This window comes from Cibotium barometz, chromosome 30 (genome assembly GCF_041138505.1).
Source record: "Cibotium barometz isolate CiBa-2024 chromosome 30, ASM4113850v1, whole genome shotgun sequence".
Lineage (NCBI taxonomy): Eukaryota > Viridiplantae > Streptophyta > Polypodiopsida > Cyatheales > Cibotiaceae > Cibotium > Cibotium barometz.
Window position 1 is genome coordinate 22,669,174 of NC_141075.1, and position 17,619 is coordinate 22,686,792.

The 17,619-nt window shown below is 46.4% G+C and overlaps 1 protein-coding gene across 1 annotated transcript in view; it reads right to left on the reverse strand.

Annotated features, from left to right (window-relative positions):
* Positions 1–17,619, reverse strand: part of LOC147621279 (glyoxysomal processing protease, glyoxysomal-like) — a 65,071-nt gene that overhangs the window by 24,724 nt on the left and 22,728 nt on the right. The window contains exons 6-8 of the mRNA XM_086823981.1: positions 6,018–6,104; positions 5,781–5,924; positions 5,497–5,628 (exon numbers count right to left, since the gene is read on the reverse strand). Of these exons, the coding sequence (XP_086680107.1) occupies positions 5,497–5,628; positions 5,781–5,924; positions 6,018–6,104 (363 nt within the window). The remainder of the gene's footprint in view (positions 1–5,496; positions 5,629–5,780; positions 5,925–6,017; positions 6,105–17,619) is intronic.

Genomic DNA, 17,619 nt, shown 5'->3' on the forward strand with positions numbered 1-17,619 from the left:
TCGTTCCGCGTAGGCAAAGCGTGTTGTATTTATGCGGGAGTGGGACCTTGGCATTTTCTTTACCTCTAGTCCCACAAGTCTTTCATGGTACCGTGATGTTCCTCGGTGGTTGAGATCACCTCACATATTGGGGTGCTTCTATTCTATTCTAGCTTATAGCCGTGATTGTTGTATGCCTTTTTTCATACTTAATAGAAGTCTCTTCCTTGGAAAAAAAAAATAGCATCTTCATGAACACTTCACCAGCTTCAAAAGTTTTTGAAACTTCCATAAAATATTTATTTTCTGTTTTTTATGTGCGAGTGTCATGGGTCCTCTGCCTGGGTTGTCCCCCGAAATAGATTTGTAATAAGTGTTCATGTCTATCAGTTTTTAATGTGTTTTACCGCCTTGTGTGTTATAAAAGGCTTCAGTATTTCAATTTATCCTTGTTTATATCCGGTGGAGGGGGGTGATTTTCTGAGAGACAGATGTAAGTCATGAGTGGTTTTCTCTTTGGCACTTGTTCCCTAGACCTCTGATTCTCTACGCGTCCATGCTTGTTACACCTTTGAGCCATGCTTGTCGAGCCTCTTTGAGCCTTTGGTGCCAAGCTCACTAGCCTCTGAACCATGCTTACTAGCCTCTAAGTCTGTAAACAGGGAACATGTCTTAGATGCAGCATTAGAGTGCACTGTTGAGCTCAAATCATTGTGGCTATTGAAGGTCGTCTCATGTCACTCCACCATCGCTTCAAAGGGGGGTTTGTTGGGTATTTTGGACGAAGTGTACTCCCAACAAGTAGAGCTTGGTACAATACCAAGGTTCTTGCCGTTCACATACAAGATTGCTTGATCTTAACTTTAGTGTTCATTTTATTAAAAACCTTTTGCTTATGAGTATTTCCCGTGCATGGAAAGGCATTACTCCAAGGTACGGAAGAACCATAATAAGTGTATCATCCTCATTGACATAGGGTCATCATTGAGTAGTCCATGTGCATCATCAGCCATGGCTACATCTACATCAAAAGAACACATCATTATCATTTTCAACTATGTGATCGGATAGTATCAAGTAGCCCATGTGCATCATTGGCCATGGCTACATCTACATCATTGGCCATGGCTACATCCATTGACATAGGGTCATCATCGAGTAGTCCATGTGCATCATCAGCCATGGCTACATCTACATCAAAAGAACACATCATTATCATTTTCAACTATGTGATCGGATAGTATCAAGTAGCCCATGTGCATCATTGGCCATGGCTACATCAAATAAAGCATCTACATCGCCTGTGTGTGTGTACCCATCGTGTACATGTACCCTGTTTGTGTACCCACTTGTGTGTGTATGTGAACAACCTCTAAAACGGCTAAGTGTGTTGGTGTGTGTGAACCCACCCTTAGGTGTGGATAAGATAAGGGTGCCATGTGTCACTTGTCTAGTATGCATGTGTGATTCCCTTGAGTGAAAATAAGGCTTACAGCCTACAAAAGCATGTACTTGGTGTAAGCTTAACACATCTCATCAATCTCTCCATCGTTGAGTCGTGCAGTTACCTTCTCCTTTGAGCTTTGTTCTCTCTCTATCTCTCTCTTATTTCTCTTTCTATTTCTATCTATGTACACACACAATCACCATGAACATCTTCGATCACCCTTAGGCTCTGTATTATGCAACCCTAACCCTAAGACTAATGCCAGCATCGCGCAACGTGAGCAGGGAAAGGTGTGATTCCCTTGAGTGAAAATAAGGCTTACAGCCTACAAAAGCATGTACTTGGTGTAAGCTTAACACATCTCATCAATCTCTCCATCGTTGAGTCGTGCAGTTACCTTCTCCTTTCAGCTTTGTTCTCTCTCTATCTCTCTCTCATTTCTCTCTCTATTTCTATCTATGTACACACACAATCACCATGAACATCTTCGATCCCCCTTAGGCTCTGTATTATGCAACCCTAACCCTAAGACTAATGCCAGCATCGCGCAACGTGAGCAGGGGAAGGTGCACATGTTCACGCCATCTCCAATGAGAGAGAGAGAAAGAAAGAAAGAAAGAAAGAAAGATATATTAACGTCTGCAAAAGGCCAAAATTGGCCTATGAGACAAACAAGTAGTACAATGATGTTCCTCCAGTCATCAAGAGGAAAATGTGGAGTGAGAATAAAATGTACAAGTATCACAATACGACCATAGGGGACTCAATAGTGGTGTACAAACGAGAGGGTGTGGATGGAGTACTAGAGCTACTAATGCATCTCTATATGCTGAAGGGGTGATACAAGTATGATATGTTATCTACTCCTAACTCCATCCAGTCCCATAGTTTGGGTACAATATGTCATACATCCGATCTGAGGATGCCGTAAATGTCTGGAACATGCGTCCTGGATTAGAGCGAAAATGTGCTAGCTGCTCCTGGACCTCCTGCTGGCGTCGAGACCGGATGGCCGTGATCTCTCTGTGGTGTAGCCGTGGTGTCTGGTAGCCGGCTAGTCTGGGTCGTCGCCTAGCTCGAATCTCCTCCGCTTGCGGAGATGTCACTCCCAATGTGTGTGGCTGGGCTACTAGTGCCAATCTCTGGAAGAAGTCAGTCAACTGGGACTGTCTTCCTCCACTATGATGTGCGGGTGTCTGAAGTAAGATCTCCCTGTGTCTCTGTAGTGCTAGTAGTAGTCTGCCTAGCTGTCTCTGGTCTGATCTCTCCCAGATTTGTCTAAGTGATGTGGTCCCTCTAAAAACCTTAGGATAGCATGCCCTGATCTCCTGCAAAGCACCACACTGGCAAACAAAATGCTCCTTTGTCTCTACCCCCGTCTGGCATAATCTGCAAATGCGCTTTGCTCGAGGGATGCGTGCTGCTCTCCCAGTCTCGATCTCTAGTTGGTGTGATGAGACCCTTAGTCGCCCAATGGCTACTCTGGCTCCATGTGATAAGTGGACCTCCAAGTATCATGGTCACTGGATGAAGCCGTCTGTGGAGGTGCTCAAGAAGTGGTCTCTGTAGTAGAGCATCTTTGTCAGGAGTGGCTGACTGGGAGACAGCCAAGTCTCCTGTATGTGGCCTTGCCAAATGTCATGTCTCATGACTCTGTTCCTCTCTGTCTGAGAGAGGCGTCTGTATGGTGCAGCTAGGTCATACTGTAAGGGTGGTAATCTGTCAATATCAATCCTGTGTGATGATATCCACTGTACCACCTGGGAGTACCATGACCAGGTATGTCCCTCCTCAGCAAGCTGTCTGGATGCCTCAAAAGCAGCCCGAGATACCCGATTTAGTGGGAGCTCCTGCATCCTGTGTATAAAAGATATAGTCTGGAACATGGCCTCTACTAACATAGGTGGTACAGCAAACTCTGCTCGAAGGATATCATGTGGTACTGAAGGTTTGTTGCGGATCATCCGTGAGAGCATCAAAATCTGAGGGTGCTCTATGTGTGTCCATGAGGATGTAGCCAAACCTGGTGCCCATACTGCTGCTGCATAAATCAATGCTGGAGTAACTAGTGTATCAAATAGCCACCCCTTAGTACGGGGCTCTTGGAAGTGTGCCTGGTGACACTAGCGTTCCAAAATTGCTAGTGCTGCGTACCCTCGTGTCACTCTGTCTCTGGCTGCCTGTGCCATAGAGGAGCTGGTAAATGTGACCCCAAGATATACATATGAGCCCACCACCTCTACCTATCCCCGGGCTAGTGTAAGGATGGTCTGGCATCTGACTGTTTTTTGCTGATGTATGAAAGACCATAACCTTGGTTTTCCCAAGGTTCACTGTGAGTCCTCACTCCGCACAGAAAGTATCCAGGGCTTGTAGCCCTGTCCGAGTATCCGACACAAGAATGATATCATCAGCATATAATAGAATGTGTACAGTCGTACCTGAGATGTCAATCCCAGAGCCTCCTCCATGTATGATGTAGTCTGCTACCTCGTCGATGTATAAGCCAAAGAGTGTCGAGGAGAGAGGGCAGCCCTGCTTCACACCAATGGTGCTGGCAATCATATCTGATAGTCCCCCTGGGCATCTAACTCGTCCAAACACTTGCTCATATAATCTGTAAATCCCCCACATCATGTCGGGGGGTATGCCCAGTGTCTGTAAGCGGTGGAAGAGGCGCTCTCTCGGGATTGTGTCGAAGGCTTTGCGGAAGTCCACAAAACAGCAATAGAGTCTCTGTCTCCGTGCCGGAGTTTGGTCAATCAGGCATCTCAGGGTGAAAATGTGTTCAATAGTAGAGAAGGCTCGCCGAAAACCTGCCTGACCAGGGGCACAAAGCCCCTCCCTCTCAGCGTGTGTGCTCAATTCTGCCTCTGGGATAGAATTGAGCACACACGCTAGTCTGGGGGGGAGAGAGAGAGAGAGAGAGAGAGAGAGAGAGAGAGAGATTAAAGTGTACTAAAGACCAAATGGGCCTATAAGACCAAAGTGATACAATAATGTCCATGGCATATCTCATCATGGAATGGAAAATAAAACAGAAACAAAATATAGCTCTCTCACGAGGGTGATACAAAACTATCCATGGAAACTCATCATGGAATACCACGAACGTGAAACATGAGAGGAGCATCAGCCCCCAATAGATGGTATGCCACTCTCTAGAATAAAAAGCATGGGGCTAATGAGTATGGCCGAGAGGTCTCCCTTAGCTAGTTACGTGCAAAGGGAGCTCGATAACAGTGGAGCATGTCCTGGATTTGGAGCTGATGAGGGGATCATGCCGACGTCCGGGGGACGGGGACATCGTGCACATTGGAATGCGGAGGCCCGGTCCGAGGTAACTCCTCTCGGGCGAGGTGGGTCCGGAGAAGCCCAAGGTGGGTCCACAAGATCCACTGTATGGGTGTCCTCGACCTCCTGGGTCCGGAAGAAACTGGTGATGGTTGGCTCGCAAGGGAGGGGTCGGGGTGGCTGGGGCTGAAGCTCTCTCGAGAATGTGTCCCTGTGTTTGTGGAGCTCAAGCAGAAAGAGGCATAGGCAACGCTAGTCTGGGAAGTCAATGATCCGAGAGAGAGAGAGAGAGTTATATTAAACGTCTTCAAAAAGACCCAGTGGGTCTATGAGCCACCTTCCCACGCCCGATGGATCTGCATAGCCTTCTATAGGCTAGCCCCATGCTCAATATCCTTGACGGCCCCCTCCCCCTACCGGGGGGGGGGGGGGGGGGGGGGTAGCTCCATAGATTGTATGATGATGATGGTCCCACTTTGTATCATATGGCTCGGATTTGACATTCCGAGCTCATAGCTCTAGTCTTTGTTTTCTTTGTACCATGATGAGATTACATGGACACTATTGTATCACTTTTGGTCTGAGAGAGAGAGAGAGAGAGAGAGAGAGAGAGAGAGAAAGTATAACCTAAGTACATCAGGCATAGTGCAGTAGCATTCAACCAAGAAAATAGTACTGCTTATTACAATGATTTAAGAGTAATACGACTAGGACTGACATCTCTTTATAGCATGACATCATTCAAAATACTAGAATAGAGAGTTGCAACACCATACCTTCATTTTTGGAGTGCACATGCTCAAAACAGCAATCCTTGTTGTTGCAGATGCCAGATTATTGATACTACTTTCCCTGTCTGTGACAGCACACAGGTTGTAGCTTTTGGAAAGCACTGCCTGGTCACTTTCCTGAGTAAGTTTAGCAAAAAATTATGTGAATGGCCTGAAACTTGGGTTTACTAAATTGTTGTCACAGACCAAGTGATGACTATTCCCATGTCATGATTGCATTTAGCCAACAATAAAATCAATGTCAAATTACAAGGTCTAGAGGTCTTTACTTTACGAAATAATGGGTTTGGCCCTTGCAATTGAGAAGTTTCCACATGAGCTAAAGCCCAGCCTATTTCCCAAGATCCATCCAAGCTGCCACCATGCGCATCCAACAAATCCTGTAAAGCTGTTCCAGCTAAAGGTATATCCACCTGACCATAAAAACTAAGATCAGAGAGGGTATCAATCTAAACTTCGATGTCTCATCCCCAAAAGAAACAATATAAGATCCAAAAAATACTAACCAGGCCAACAAGTTTGGCTGATATCCAAGAGGAAGAGTGCTTTGAATAATGATAAGCTCCATCATTCAACTGAGCCTGCAGTTGACTCTGCTCCAAACCAAGAAAGTGTCTTAGGAGAGTTAGATTAGGCAAAACACCCTAGTATAAGGTTTCCACCGAATGTTCCCCATACACCAGCACCCACGATGGGGTTTCACAGCCCAGGTGAAATTTAAACTCCATAGCTAACCCATGCAAGAATGTAACATCAGTATGCGGCCATAGCTTCGTAACTGGCGCGAGAGCTTGGAGTCCCCCTGCAGGACAGCACCCCCCCAGGTCCCATGCAGCTTTGTGCCCCTCCAGCGCTTCACCCTTCGCCTCCCTCCTTTGTGATCCCATCCCCTCCTTCAACCCCGCTCATCTCCTGTACTCGCCCCCGTCTCCTTGCCCCCGCTGGCCGTCTGAGCTCCCCACACCCCCCCCCCTCCCCCCAAAATTCACCCCTGCCTGCCTGAGCCCCTTCCTCCCTTGCCTCTCCTTTGCCTGCTGCTGCAAGTCGTATGCACTTAGCTGCCCTCCTCCTTTTTCCGCCCCTCTTCCACACTTCTTTTCTGTGTGCCTGAAATACCCCTAAGCGGGGTTGAGCACAATCTTGTCACACAATCTGCCTCATGAAGATGACGATTGCCCTGCCTTCAGAGTCTTCTGGCGGGTCATGGGGGAGGCAGAGGACTACAGCCCTTTCAGGTGCCTGCCGGTGGTGGACGCAAGTGAGCTCTCGGAGAGACTAGCCCTGTGTCTGCGTGATCTTTCACCACTCTCATACTGCCACCCCCTACAGCGGTACAACAGTGTTCTCCTTCCCCCTCAATGTCATCCCCAACAGCAAGTGGGACTGTGAGACGGCGTCCTTCTTCTCATGCAGTTGCTCTCTCTCACCATATTGGAGACAAGTGCCTCATTGATATTGTCACCCATTCCTGGCCCCTGGCACACATGGAGTTAGGCACTGGAACCGGGATGGAACCCTCATCCTAGAGGTGGTCCTGTTTGTTTTTCATGTATCAATGGCAGTGCCCCTTATGCTGGCATACCGCTACCCTTATTGTGATAGATGGAGCTTTGAGTATGCATACAGCAGGATGAGAGTGTGAGAACAGAGTGCTCACTTAGCTTGCCTTTGGACCCGAAAAGATTGTGACTACTTCCCCCAAATGGAGAATCCTTCGAGCAGAGGGTGTGCCAAACAGGACTTACTCCTCCCATCCTTAGCCATGGGGATTGGGTGCTTTCATGCTCACAGGGGTTTTTTGGCAAGTGCTACAGAGAACAGTAGTTGAAGGCTCAATGGACATTGTTTTTTTCATGAACACCACATTTCATCAGGACCTACACGTAGATGTGATAAACTCTTGCGTGGCCAGTCACACCTTCTGGTTGCCTGCTTTTGGTCCAGAGGAGAACCAAGGGGGGGTGCCTCTCGGTCATGGGCAGCTGCTCCCTTCACTTGTGGATTCTGGCACCATTGTTCAGGGTAGAGCCCAGTGGGTAATCATCCAGTTTGGGGAAGACTGAGTGGGTCTCCTCAACATTGGGTAGTGGGGCGGACGGAGTTCTGGATTCAACTATGGCATGAGCTTCCTCGGGAAACTTTTTGGTGTATGGGAGGGGACTTCAACGAGTTAAGATGAATCAAAGGATAGACAGAGAGGAGGTCTAGACATTATTTCTCGGGCCGAGTACTCCGCCGCCTGGGAGGAGTTGATACTCACCATAAGAGGACAGGATCCCTGGCACTTGCTACCGAAGTTTGGTCGCATCAATGGGAGCTTCCACTTTTCTAGATCCAACAAGTGGATGCACAGGTGACAGATGAAACCTGTCCATCTCCACCTAGGGGACCCCTTGAGACCACAATACAGTTTATGTAATTCCCTTGGTCGGAGTAAGCATAATCTTGACACACACTTGAACTATTAAAGCTCATAAACAAAGTGAATCGGCACAATGCAAAACAAGATGCTAAAAATTGAAATGACACTACAATAGAGCCAGAAAGGAACCAGCCCCCTTGTAATTTGATTGTATTATCAAGGAACTTTACAAGAAGCTTCATGGTCAATGCTTGCCACATTTCCAACGACATTCCTGCATACGAAAACAACTTCAAACAAGTTGTGTTGTAGTAGAGGTTGAATCCATAGCTTCAATCTCGAAGGACCTCACTCCCCAATCCCCAGTATCTTGCCACAAGCAGCTATGATCCACTGGCATCCATACACATGGAAGTGTGTGCTAGGCCAAGACATAAGAGACCTTAATGGCCAAGAACGCGGATGTAGAGGAGCTTTGGGCCCATGGACGAGCTCCATAGTGGACAGGATGCCTTATGGTAGGGGACTTATATCTGTGCCAAGGGTCATGTGGATTGGCACCTCACAGCAAGGGACTTATGTCTATGCCGAGGGCCAGTAGGCTGGATATGTGAGGTTGGAGATTTCGGTCCTTGGCCATTTTCAGAGTATGGCATTCCGGCTGGCCTGGAGACGTAATGTCTATGCCCGGAATGACCGCATGTTATAACCTGAATGAAAGGGAGATTACGTTCTTATGCATGGCATACTTCCATGCCTGGAACTATTTTTGTGTGAATTCTTTTGTTGCCTGCAAGACTTGTGTGTCTAAGTTCACGGATAGGGGATGCCCACCCGTGAACAGTGCGCTTGAATTTGTATTCTGACCATGCTCGTGGGCTGTAGATAGGTGGTAAGTGTGTTTTTAAACTCTTTGTTATTCATTTAGGAGTCATGTCTAATTTTTCTGTTTTGCAGGTCCACACCTCATGAAAGTGTGGCTGGACAATATCTTATAAGTGAGTTGGGCATTCATACATCATCAACGAGGGGAGGGGAGGAGGGGGGGGGGGGGGTGTTGTAGTAGAATTTTGGGTAATTTATCCCTTTCGGTTAGCTAGGCTATTTTGCCAAGCACTCTCCCTACTTATGGGAGAGGTATAGCCTCTGCTGAGGTGGCCCAATCTTTGTATGGAAAGCTTATCTCTCTCTCTCTCTCCCTCCGTCGAAAATCTTCCAAAAGCTGAAACCCTAATTTTTTAGAAATCCTAATTTTATTGAAGTCCTATCTCTATAGAAACCCTAATTTGCAGATACCCTAGTTCAGCTCAAACCCTTATTTGTAGAACCAAGCCCTAATTTTAAGAAGTCCTAATTCCAGGCGGAAGTGCTATAGAGTACGCTATCATCATTACTTCGACCTAAAGCTAGAAAGTGCTTGCAAATGGCAAAACCAATTCTTGGGTAAGAGTTTCTTATGTGTTCAGAATGCCCAAATGGTATCATCCTCCTGGCTTCTAAGCTATTGATAGCAACTGAAAAGCTTCCAAGTATGTTGCTAGGAGCTGCCAATACTCTTGGAAGTATATCTCATCCATCCACTTTGCATCCATAGGTGAATAGTTCTTGAACTTCACAAGGTAAAGTCTCTAAAGTTTGCCACTTGTGTAAGCTTACACTCCTTGTGAAACACAATCTGCTCAGGTTGTAATTACTCTTCTAGCTCATCCACTTTTGGTGGATCTTCCACAATAGGCACTATAGACTCAAGTCCCACAAACTTACACAAGAGGTTTACATAAAATGCATTGTGAATTTTCCAATGACTTGACAAAGCCAGCAGAAAAGCCACTTCATTGATGTGCTCATTGACTTTGAAATGATGATGATGATGATGATGATAGAGACCTTCGGCATGCCAATCTATACTCTAGCCGTGGGATTAGGAGAAACCATGCCAATATAGGCGGCTACATAGTTCATATCATACTCGTATGATTGGTGAAGCAAATGTTTGCTAATATATGGTAAAACAGCGTATGAAACTGGCTTGTCATTCTTGCTCTCTTTTTAAATAAAAATTTTGAGACTTTTTTGCTGAAAGTGACACCGTGGCTGGTCTGCACCTTGTAGGTATCAGGCTCAGCCTGTAAAGAACCTCGGCCTCTGGTTGGGCTGTGGGCACTATACTATGAAAAAGCCCTATACTTTGTATATTCAAGTCTTCAGCCTTCAACTTTCAAGTTTCAAGTTTCAACGTTCAAGTGTCAAATTGTCAATATTTTTAAGTCCCAACTCCCACATGCATATATAGCCCCAAATGTAAGGCCATCTATGAAACTCCACCAGGAGCTGAATCATACTTTATCATACCTATCATTCTCCTTGATGTAAGGTAGTATGAAACATATAATATAAACTATGGGCGGCGATGGTTATTATTAAATCCATGTGTACTGGCTATTTATAAGAGGATGGTTATTTATAGCAGTAGTGGGCACTATATAAGTGGAACATGGGTTATTATTTTCATAACCTCACTATTGGTCAAAGTTGGACCAAGACTTGGCTACGCGTGTGGCAAAGCATAAATCGGCATGCCGAAGGATTGGCATGGATCTGTGGGAGTCAGACCTTAGTCCTTGGCTCGGGGGTGGTTCGAAGCATAGAACCTACAAACCTGCAGTTTGGAGGTTAGCTAGCCTACACCCCTCTTAGAAGGTTTGTACTAATCACTTTGTTTTGTTATCTTACGTACTTAGTGCTAATCCTTAAGATTAGTAGCCTAATCCGATATGGTTAGGGAAGCCGTGGGATTAGGAGAAAGCAGGCTAATGTAGGTTGCTAAGGTTAATATTAAATCCATGTCTGCCAGCTATTTTTAACATGATGGTTATTTGTAGCAGCAGTGGGCACTATATAAGTGGAACATGGGTTATCATTGTCATAACCTCACTGTTGGTTAGAGTTGGACCGAGACTCTGGTTACGCGTGTGGCCCCCTAATCTTGCCGGATTAGGCCACTAACCCAAAGGATTAGCACTAGGTACGTAACATACTTCCCCTCCTCATATGTTTCCACTTTGGCTACGTGTGTGGCAAAGCATAGATCGGTATGCCGAAGGACTGGCACAAATCTCCGGGAGTCACACCTTAGCCCCTAGCTTAGGGTGGTTCGAAGCATAGAACCTACGGTTGGGAGGTTAGCTAGCCAGCACCCCTCTTAGGGGGTTGTACTAATCAATTGTGTTTTGTGTCTAGGAGCTTCATTGGGTTGTAACAATTGGCACGACCAAATACTCCTAAAGACCAAAAGATGTGCGGAAAGCTATTTAGTGTACATCTTCAAGCATCACGAATGGGTGAGCAAAATGGCAAAGAGCTTGGTCAAACTAAACCCTTCCCTAAGAGTTCACTAACCTCCTCCATAATCTCCTCTTGTTGGCAAGCACTCACATGATATGCCGGCCTATTAAAGAGGCGAATGCCTGGCACCAAATCAATGTGGAGATCCTGTGGCCGAGGAGGCATCATTTCACTTGGCAATGTATCTGCAAAGAAATCTCTTTGCTCACTTAGAAAATTCAGTCTATCACATAGTTGAGGGAAACCTGGAAATGGATACGGATACAGAAATTTCTAGGAGGGCGAAAACCGAAACGGAAACGCCACGCTGGTGAGAAGGGCTTCAGGAGGGGAGGGGAGAGGTGAGAAGCTAAAAATTCATGGTTGTTTGTACACAAATGTGATCACATTATGACATGAAATTTAAGCATTATGAGAATAAAAGGGGAATAAAATGAATATCAATTGATAAAATGGACATTTTCTTTACAAATTCATGTTGATTTGGGTGGAAAAAAACTCCAAAACACGTGGCAGAGAGGGAAACTCTAAAAGGTTTCCCCTAGTGGCTAAAACATTTTGACCAACCGTTTCAAGATCATCGAAATTTTTCGGTGTCAAAAACGCATTTCGGTCCCTTTCCCACCCCAAAACGTGTTTCGCTCCACTTGAGTAGTCGTTTCAACCTGTTTCCCGTAACTATGGTCTATCGTGAGTGAGAGAATCAACAGGTACATTGTTATGTTTGACATCATCACATACAAAAACCAAGTATGAAGAAACACTCTTTTTCATTGCTTTATTGATTTGTACATGAGATACAATGGAGATAGTATCACCCGATATGCCTGCATCTATAAGATGCTCTTGGCCTTTGTACATGAAAGAGAGCTTGTTTGTCTTGTAGTTTTCCGGGCTAAAGGCGCGCATGCCATGGTTTGCCAAGCAATACTTCGCATCCATTGCGAGGCACAATAAGAAAGTTCTTGTGGTCAAGGTAGCCCTTGATGTGGATTTGCAGATTTCAAATGAGAGAAGTCACCTTCACATCCTTCTCAACGACGGCACAACATGCATGTATTTCAGGTCCCATGTCTCCCACTTCATTCCCCAAGGCTGTAGCCATTTCAGTGGAGATGAAGTTGTCAGTAGAAAAATGATCAAACATAAATAAGGCAGGCTTACCTTTGAGTTGCCCCCATGCTTTGCATACCACTCTATCCTTGCTTGCATGACCCGTATTGCCCTACACATCGGGCACCATATTTACATGCACTTCAGGTGCTTCTTCTTTCTTGCCCTTGCTAGTACATTGAGGACATATGTGGTCTTTGCTACCACACTCAAAGCATTTGCCTTCTCATATGTGCTACGCTCTTTGTTGCTAAGACAACTCCTTTGTTCCATGGCTTCTTCTCTTTTATATTTTCAGATTTCGGAGCACCTTAGGCATCCTTGAACTCCCTTTTAGGTGGCTGTCCACCTTCATGCATGTTAAAACCAGCTTTGTCCTTTCCTTTTCCCATGCTTACATCAATCTTGGATTGCACCCACTTGACATTGATTTGCCCGAAGGCCAAAACTGAATTGATTAGCTGCTCCGAAGTTTGATTTGGGTAGGTTTCAAGCCCATGTTCAAAGATGGGTTGTAGGCCTGACTCAAACTCTCTTCTTTTATTTTTCATCTATCTTCATCAAGGGAATCACCTCCAATAGCACCTTCCACAACCTTGATACATACACGGTGATTGATTCTCCTTGTTTTTGATTTAACCAATCCCACTTTTTGCGTATGTTTTTGGCAAAGTTGGGAGGCAAAAATTGTGCATAAAACTTGCTCTTAAATTCAGCCCATGTGGTAATGGTATTGCCGGAAAGCAGCCCGTCTCTTTCCTTTATTTGGACGCGCAACATAGCGGTCGGGTTCCGTACAATGCTCGAGAACAAGAGCTATGACCACCCAACACAAGGATGAGGAAGACCGTACACATCGGCTGAGAATCCACCAATCCAAGGGCACTGTAGAAGACTCTTCTAGGCCACTCATGCAAGTCCAAGATAGTTGTAGAACTGCACATCTGCTTGGCTGAATGATGAAGAGGAGCTTCAGGGTTTTGCCTAGAGAGGATGGAGACTGATTTCTGACTTGATGACTGAATTTTGCTTGATGATTTAGGCTGAATACTAGGCAATTGCTTTTATGTGCTTGGGGCTGCTGGTCTGTTAGCAAAGAGGCTGTCGGCCAGTTTTGGTGGTACAAAAAATGCTGAAATTAGCATTTAATGCTGCACATAGTGCTGCTGCCCCCAATGCTGTTGTCAGCCAGGCTTATGCTGGTTGGCCAGGCTTAATACCCATAGCTGCTGCCTATAAACTGCTGTCGGCCTGTCCCATATGATGCTAGGGTGGCCGACTATGCTCTACAGCCTGCATTGGCTGTTGTATGGGCTGCCCAAGTGTGCCCATGAGGCATGGGCTGCCCCTGGCATATTGTAGGGCTGCAAATACATAGTAGTATTTATCTCCATGTATGCCTACATGCTATTGATGCTTCTGATGCAAACCTAAGCTATGGCTAACTGTTATATGCACTTATATCTGATGGGGTTCTCCAAGTGGGTTAAGATGACTGACTCCAAATTGACCTCGATGGCTCCGAGACTGACCTATGCAGCTCATACCTTACTTTCCCTGGACTGAGGACTCACAACAAGGTCACAGTGTACAAAAGTTCCTAAAAAGGTACTATTACTATACAAATGCTGCACTAATGATGATGCCAGTGTGTCACTGTGTACCCCAATGCAGGGTGTACGTGATAGGGCATCATTGATCCAACTATTTAGAGTAGAGCCCTGTTGGTCAAGTTGCTTGTTCAAGGCCTTCAACAAGGTGATGAGCCTTAGAAGGCTTTTCTTCTCCCCTGGCTTTCAGCCCACATCCCCTATCTTGGTGGCCCTTGGATCCCTAGTGCACGGTGGGTCTTCACATAGGCCCGTTACTATGGTCCCAGCTCCTCCTTCAAGAATCGCTTTGCAGCAAGTTTTGATTAGAGCTTGGCGTCATCTTAAGCCTGCCCTCACCAACTTGCCTCTGACCACAGATTACAAGAGACTCCACCAGCCCTTGATTTGGAATCCCCTCTTCAGGATGCTGCGTGGCCACCCCTTGGGCGCTCGCTCCCACATTACCTAGGCCCCCACTACACTGGTCCTACTAAGTCTCTCAGAGGGTGGAGCTAGCTTCAAGAGACTCCCCCTAGCAATGCATGACACATGCCTCATTGGGATCCGGGGCAGAGATCAACAGGTTACCCTCGCCATCGACTCAACCATCTCTCTAGACTAGTAGACCCCCTTCCAAGACTCTACCCCCCCCCCCCCCCCCCCCCCCAGTGGCTTGGAGCCTTCATTCGTCATGATATCCCCCTAGCAGTCCTTGGCCCGGATGGAGGGCCTGCACTGCTTTTCACAGTTAGTCCACAAGGACATCTTACTCTCTCCCCCACCGAGGATTTAAGCGGCAACTCACTTTAGTGGGTGAGGATTCTTGGCTTTTACAATCATCACTAGTGTAAAGCTCCCATAGGACCACCTGATACACAAGCTAAACACACAAGGTTAGAACATATAGAAGGGTGCAAGCAAACTCACCTCCCAACCGTATATTCTATCAGGAATCTCCCTCGAGCTAGGGGCTAAGGTTCCACCCCCCACAGGCCAAGCCAGTCAACCGTGGCATCCCATACCACCCAAGCCCATCCTAAGGGACCTTCAGGAACACCGCCTGTGAACCACCATGTCCATGGCACAGGAATCTTGTCTAGGCATAAACCATCAGCCAAGTAATATGACTAAATGAATCTCAATAACCCAAAAGTCACTTATATAATGCCTATTTCCGCTATAAATAGCCAGTAACCATGAATTATCACTAATAATGAACCCTAGCTACATGTAACCTACATGTGGCCTTCCCCTAATCTCAGGCTCCAACCCTAACTAGATTAGGACCTAATCCCAAGGGTTAGTGTTGGGTACATAGCGTACTTCCTCTCCGAAGACCTTTTCTCTCTAGGAAACAAAATTAGGGAATCTCCACTCTAAACTAGCAACTATCCTCCCAAGTCGAGTCCACCACCTAAGGGATCAACTTATTCCTAAGCTTCCTCTCCCTAAAATCCAAAATAAGCTCTGGCTCATGTGAAACAAAGGACAAGTCCTCAAACATCTACTAGGTCCTTAGGTTTAACTACCTTATCCTCATGAAAAACTGGATGAACTTTTACATTAGGAGGAAATTCTAATTTATAAGCCACCTCATCAATCCTTTTCGATAAGGTCCACAGTACCTAGGCAACAACTTCCCAACCTTCCCCATCCGCAACGTCTCAGAACTCTTGGGTATCCGTAGATATACAAGAATTCCCTTGAAAAACTCCCTCGGTGAAAGCTTCCTATCAGCATAAAACCATGCTCTTTCCTAAACACTTCTGATAGATTCACGTGTAGTGACTAGCATCTCTTGCATATCTGCTAAGAAATCTCTAGCCACATCAATCTTTATACCCTTAAGTCCGAGATAGTTATCAGAGATCTAGGTTGGTAACCATACATCAATACAAACAGACTATAACCAATAGCCGAATGCTTAGCACTATTGTAGGCAAACTCAACCATTGGGATGTATCCAATCAGAATGTCGCCTCAAGACGTATGCATAAAGCATACCCTCCAGAACCTGATTCGCCCTCTCCATTTGCCCATCGAACTGAGGATGATCAGAGGAACTCATGCTCAGGGTAGTCTCCAATTTCTGTGGAAAACTAGCTGCCACAAGTGTCTAGAAAACTTGGAGTCCCTATCACTCGCTATGTCACAACGCAACCCATACAATCTTAACAGCTGCTCAAGAATTGTTGAGCTACATTAGTTGCTCTAATGGCTGACCTTTTAGTTAAAAACGTTGCCATCTTTGTTAGTCTATCTACCACCACCCAAATAGCACCATGCCCTCTGCTGGTTCATGGCAATCCCAACTGTCCTTCCTATACTGAATCTCCATATCAAAGTCCCATAATCTATGCCCACCATGCCTTCCTTCCTCTAAACTCAGATCTATCACAAATATACTTGATCAACTCATGGTCAGTCATCATCAGGACAACAAATTTGGATCCCTACAAATAATGTCTCCAAATTTTTAATGCGTACATAACCGCAAACAATTCTTTCTCTTGAGTACGCCACCTAATATGGCTATCATCAAGCTTCTTAGCAGCCCCTATCGCGTGATCACTAGTGTCAGTCTCAACCACAAATGGCTAGCCAAGATCCGATAAGGCTAAAGTAGATGCTTCCTTCACCTTGAGCTTGAGAGTACGAAAAACCTCATCAAGCCTCTCATTCTAGGTAATTGAGAAGGTTTGTGAAAGGAACAATCAAATTCAAATAATCCTTTACTGACTTTTTAAGAAAGACAGTAAATCCGAAGAATGCCCGAAGTTGCCTCACTATCCGAGGAACGAGCCAATCCAACACCTCCTGGATCCGCTCAAGATCACTCCAAATGCGGAGCCCACACCACGTCCTCACCATTGACAGCCCTCCCCCCCTCTCCTCCAACAGCGCCTCATCCTAAGAAGGAGCTGGAACAAGAGTGGCAAACTGTTAGCGACCGCTACCGTTAGCGCACCCTAACCCTGGCCCAAAGCCAGCCATAACACTAGCATCAACACTCACCCCGCCGCCTCAAGGCATGCCCTCCTCCTCCGCCTCCTCCGGCCGCAACCCCCCACCCCAGCACAGAGGGAATCTTGCCCCTCCTCAAGGGCCTAGCAGCCCCTCCCCTGATCTTGGTCAGGGCCCAGGACACCTGGCACCTCCTAGAGTTTGGCGAGACGCCCCACAGCCTCGCCTTTTCCCGATTTGAACGTCAGTGGGAGAGCCCTAGCTTCTCCCATTGGATCGCTTCTATGTAGACGAGTGAGGGTGCCACAAAGGCGGCATGGTAGGCATCCTCACAGGCAGCACTTTTTTCAACCATGCCCTGGTGATTCCTCATTTGGCTGACCCATGGCACCAGGACCGCCAACAGTCAGCGAGGATCTCGGATCTCCTCATCCACAAACCTGCCATAGTTAGGCGGATTGAGGAGATTGGGCCACTCGTTCCTTCTCCCCTCAAGGTGCCGCAACGACCTTAGACCACGCCCTTCAAGAGGTTAGCCACTTCCTCCAGTCACCAGCCCAAGAGCAGCTCACTTTTCTTAGAGAGCGATAGAGAGGCCTCTGCCACCGTGGCTTTGTCTCCCTTCAACGTCTCCAAGAGCAGAACGCCCCTGATAGCCCTGCATAGTGGCCCACCAGCTCTAGACAACCTGCACTGCCCTCACCTCTCTTTGAAGGAGCAGAGAGTGGAGTA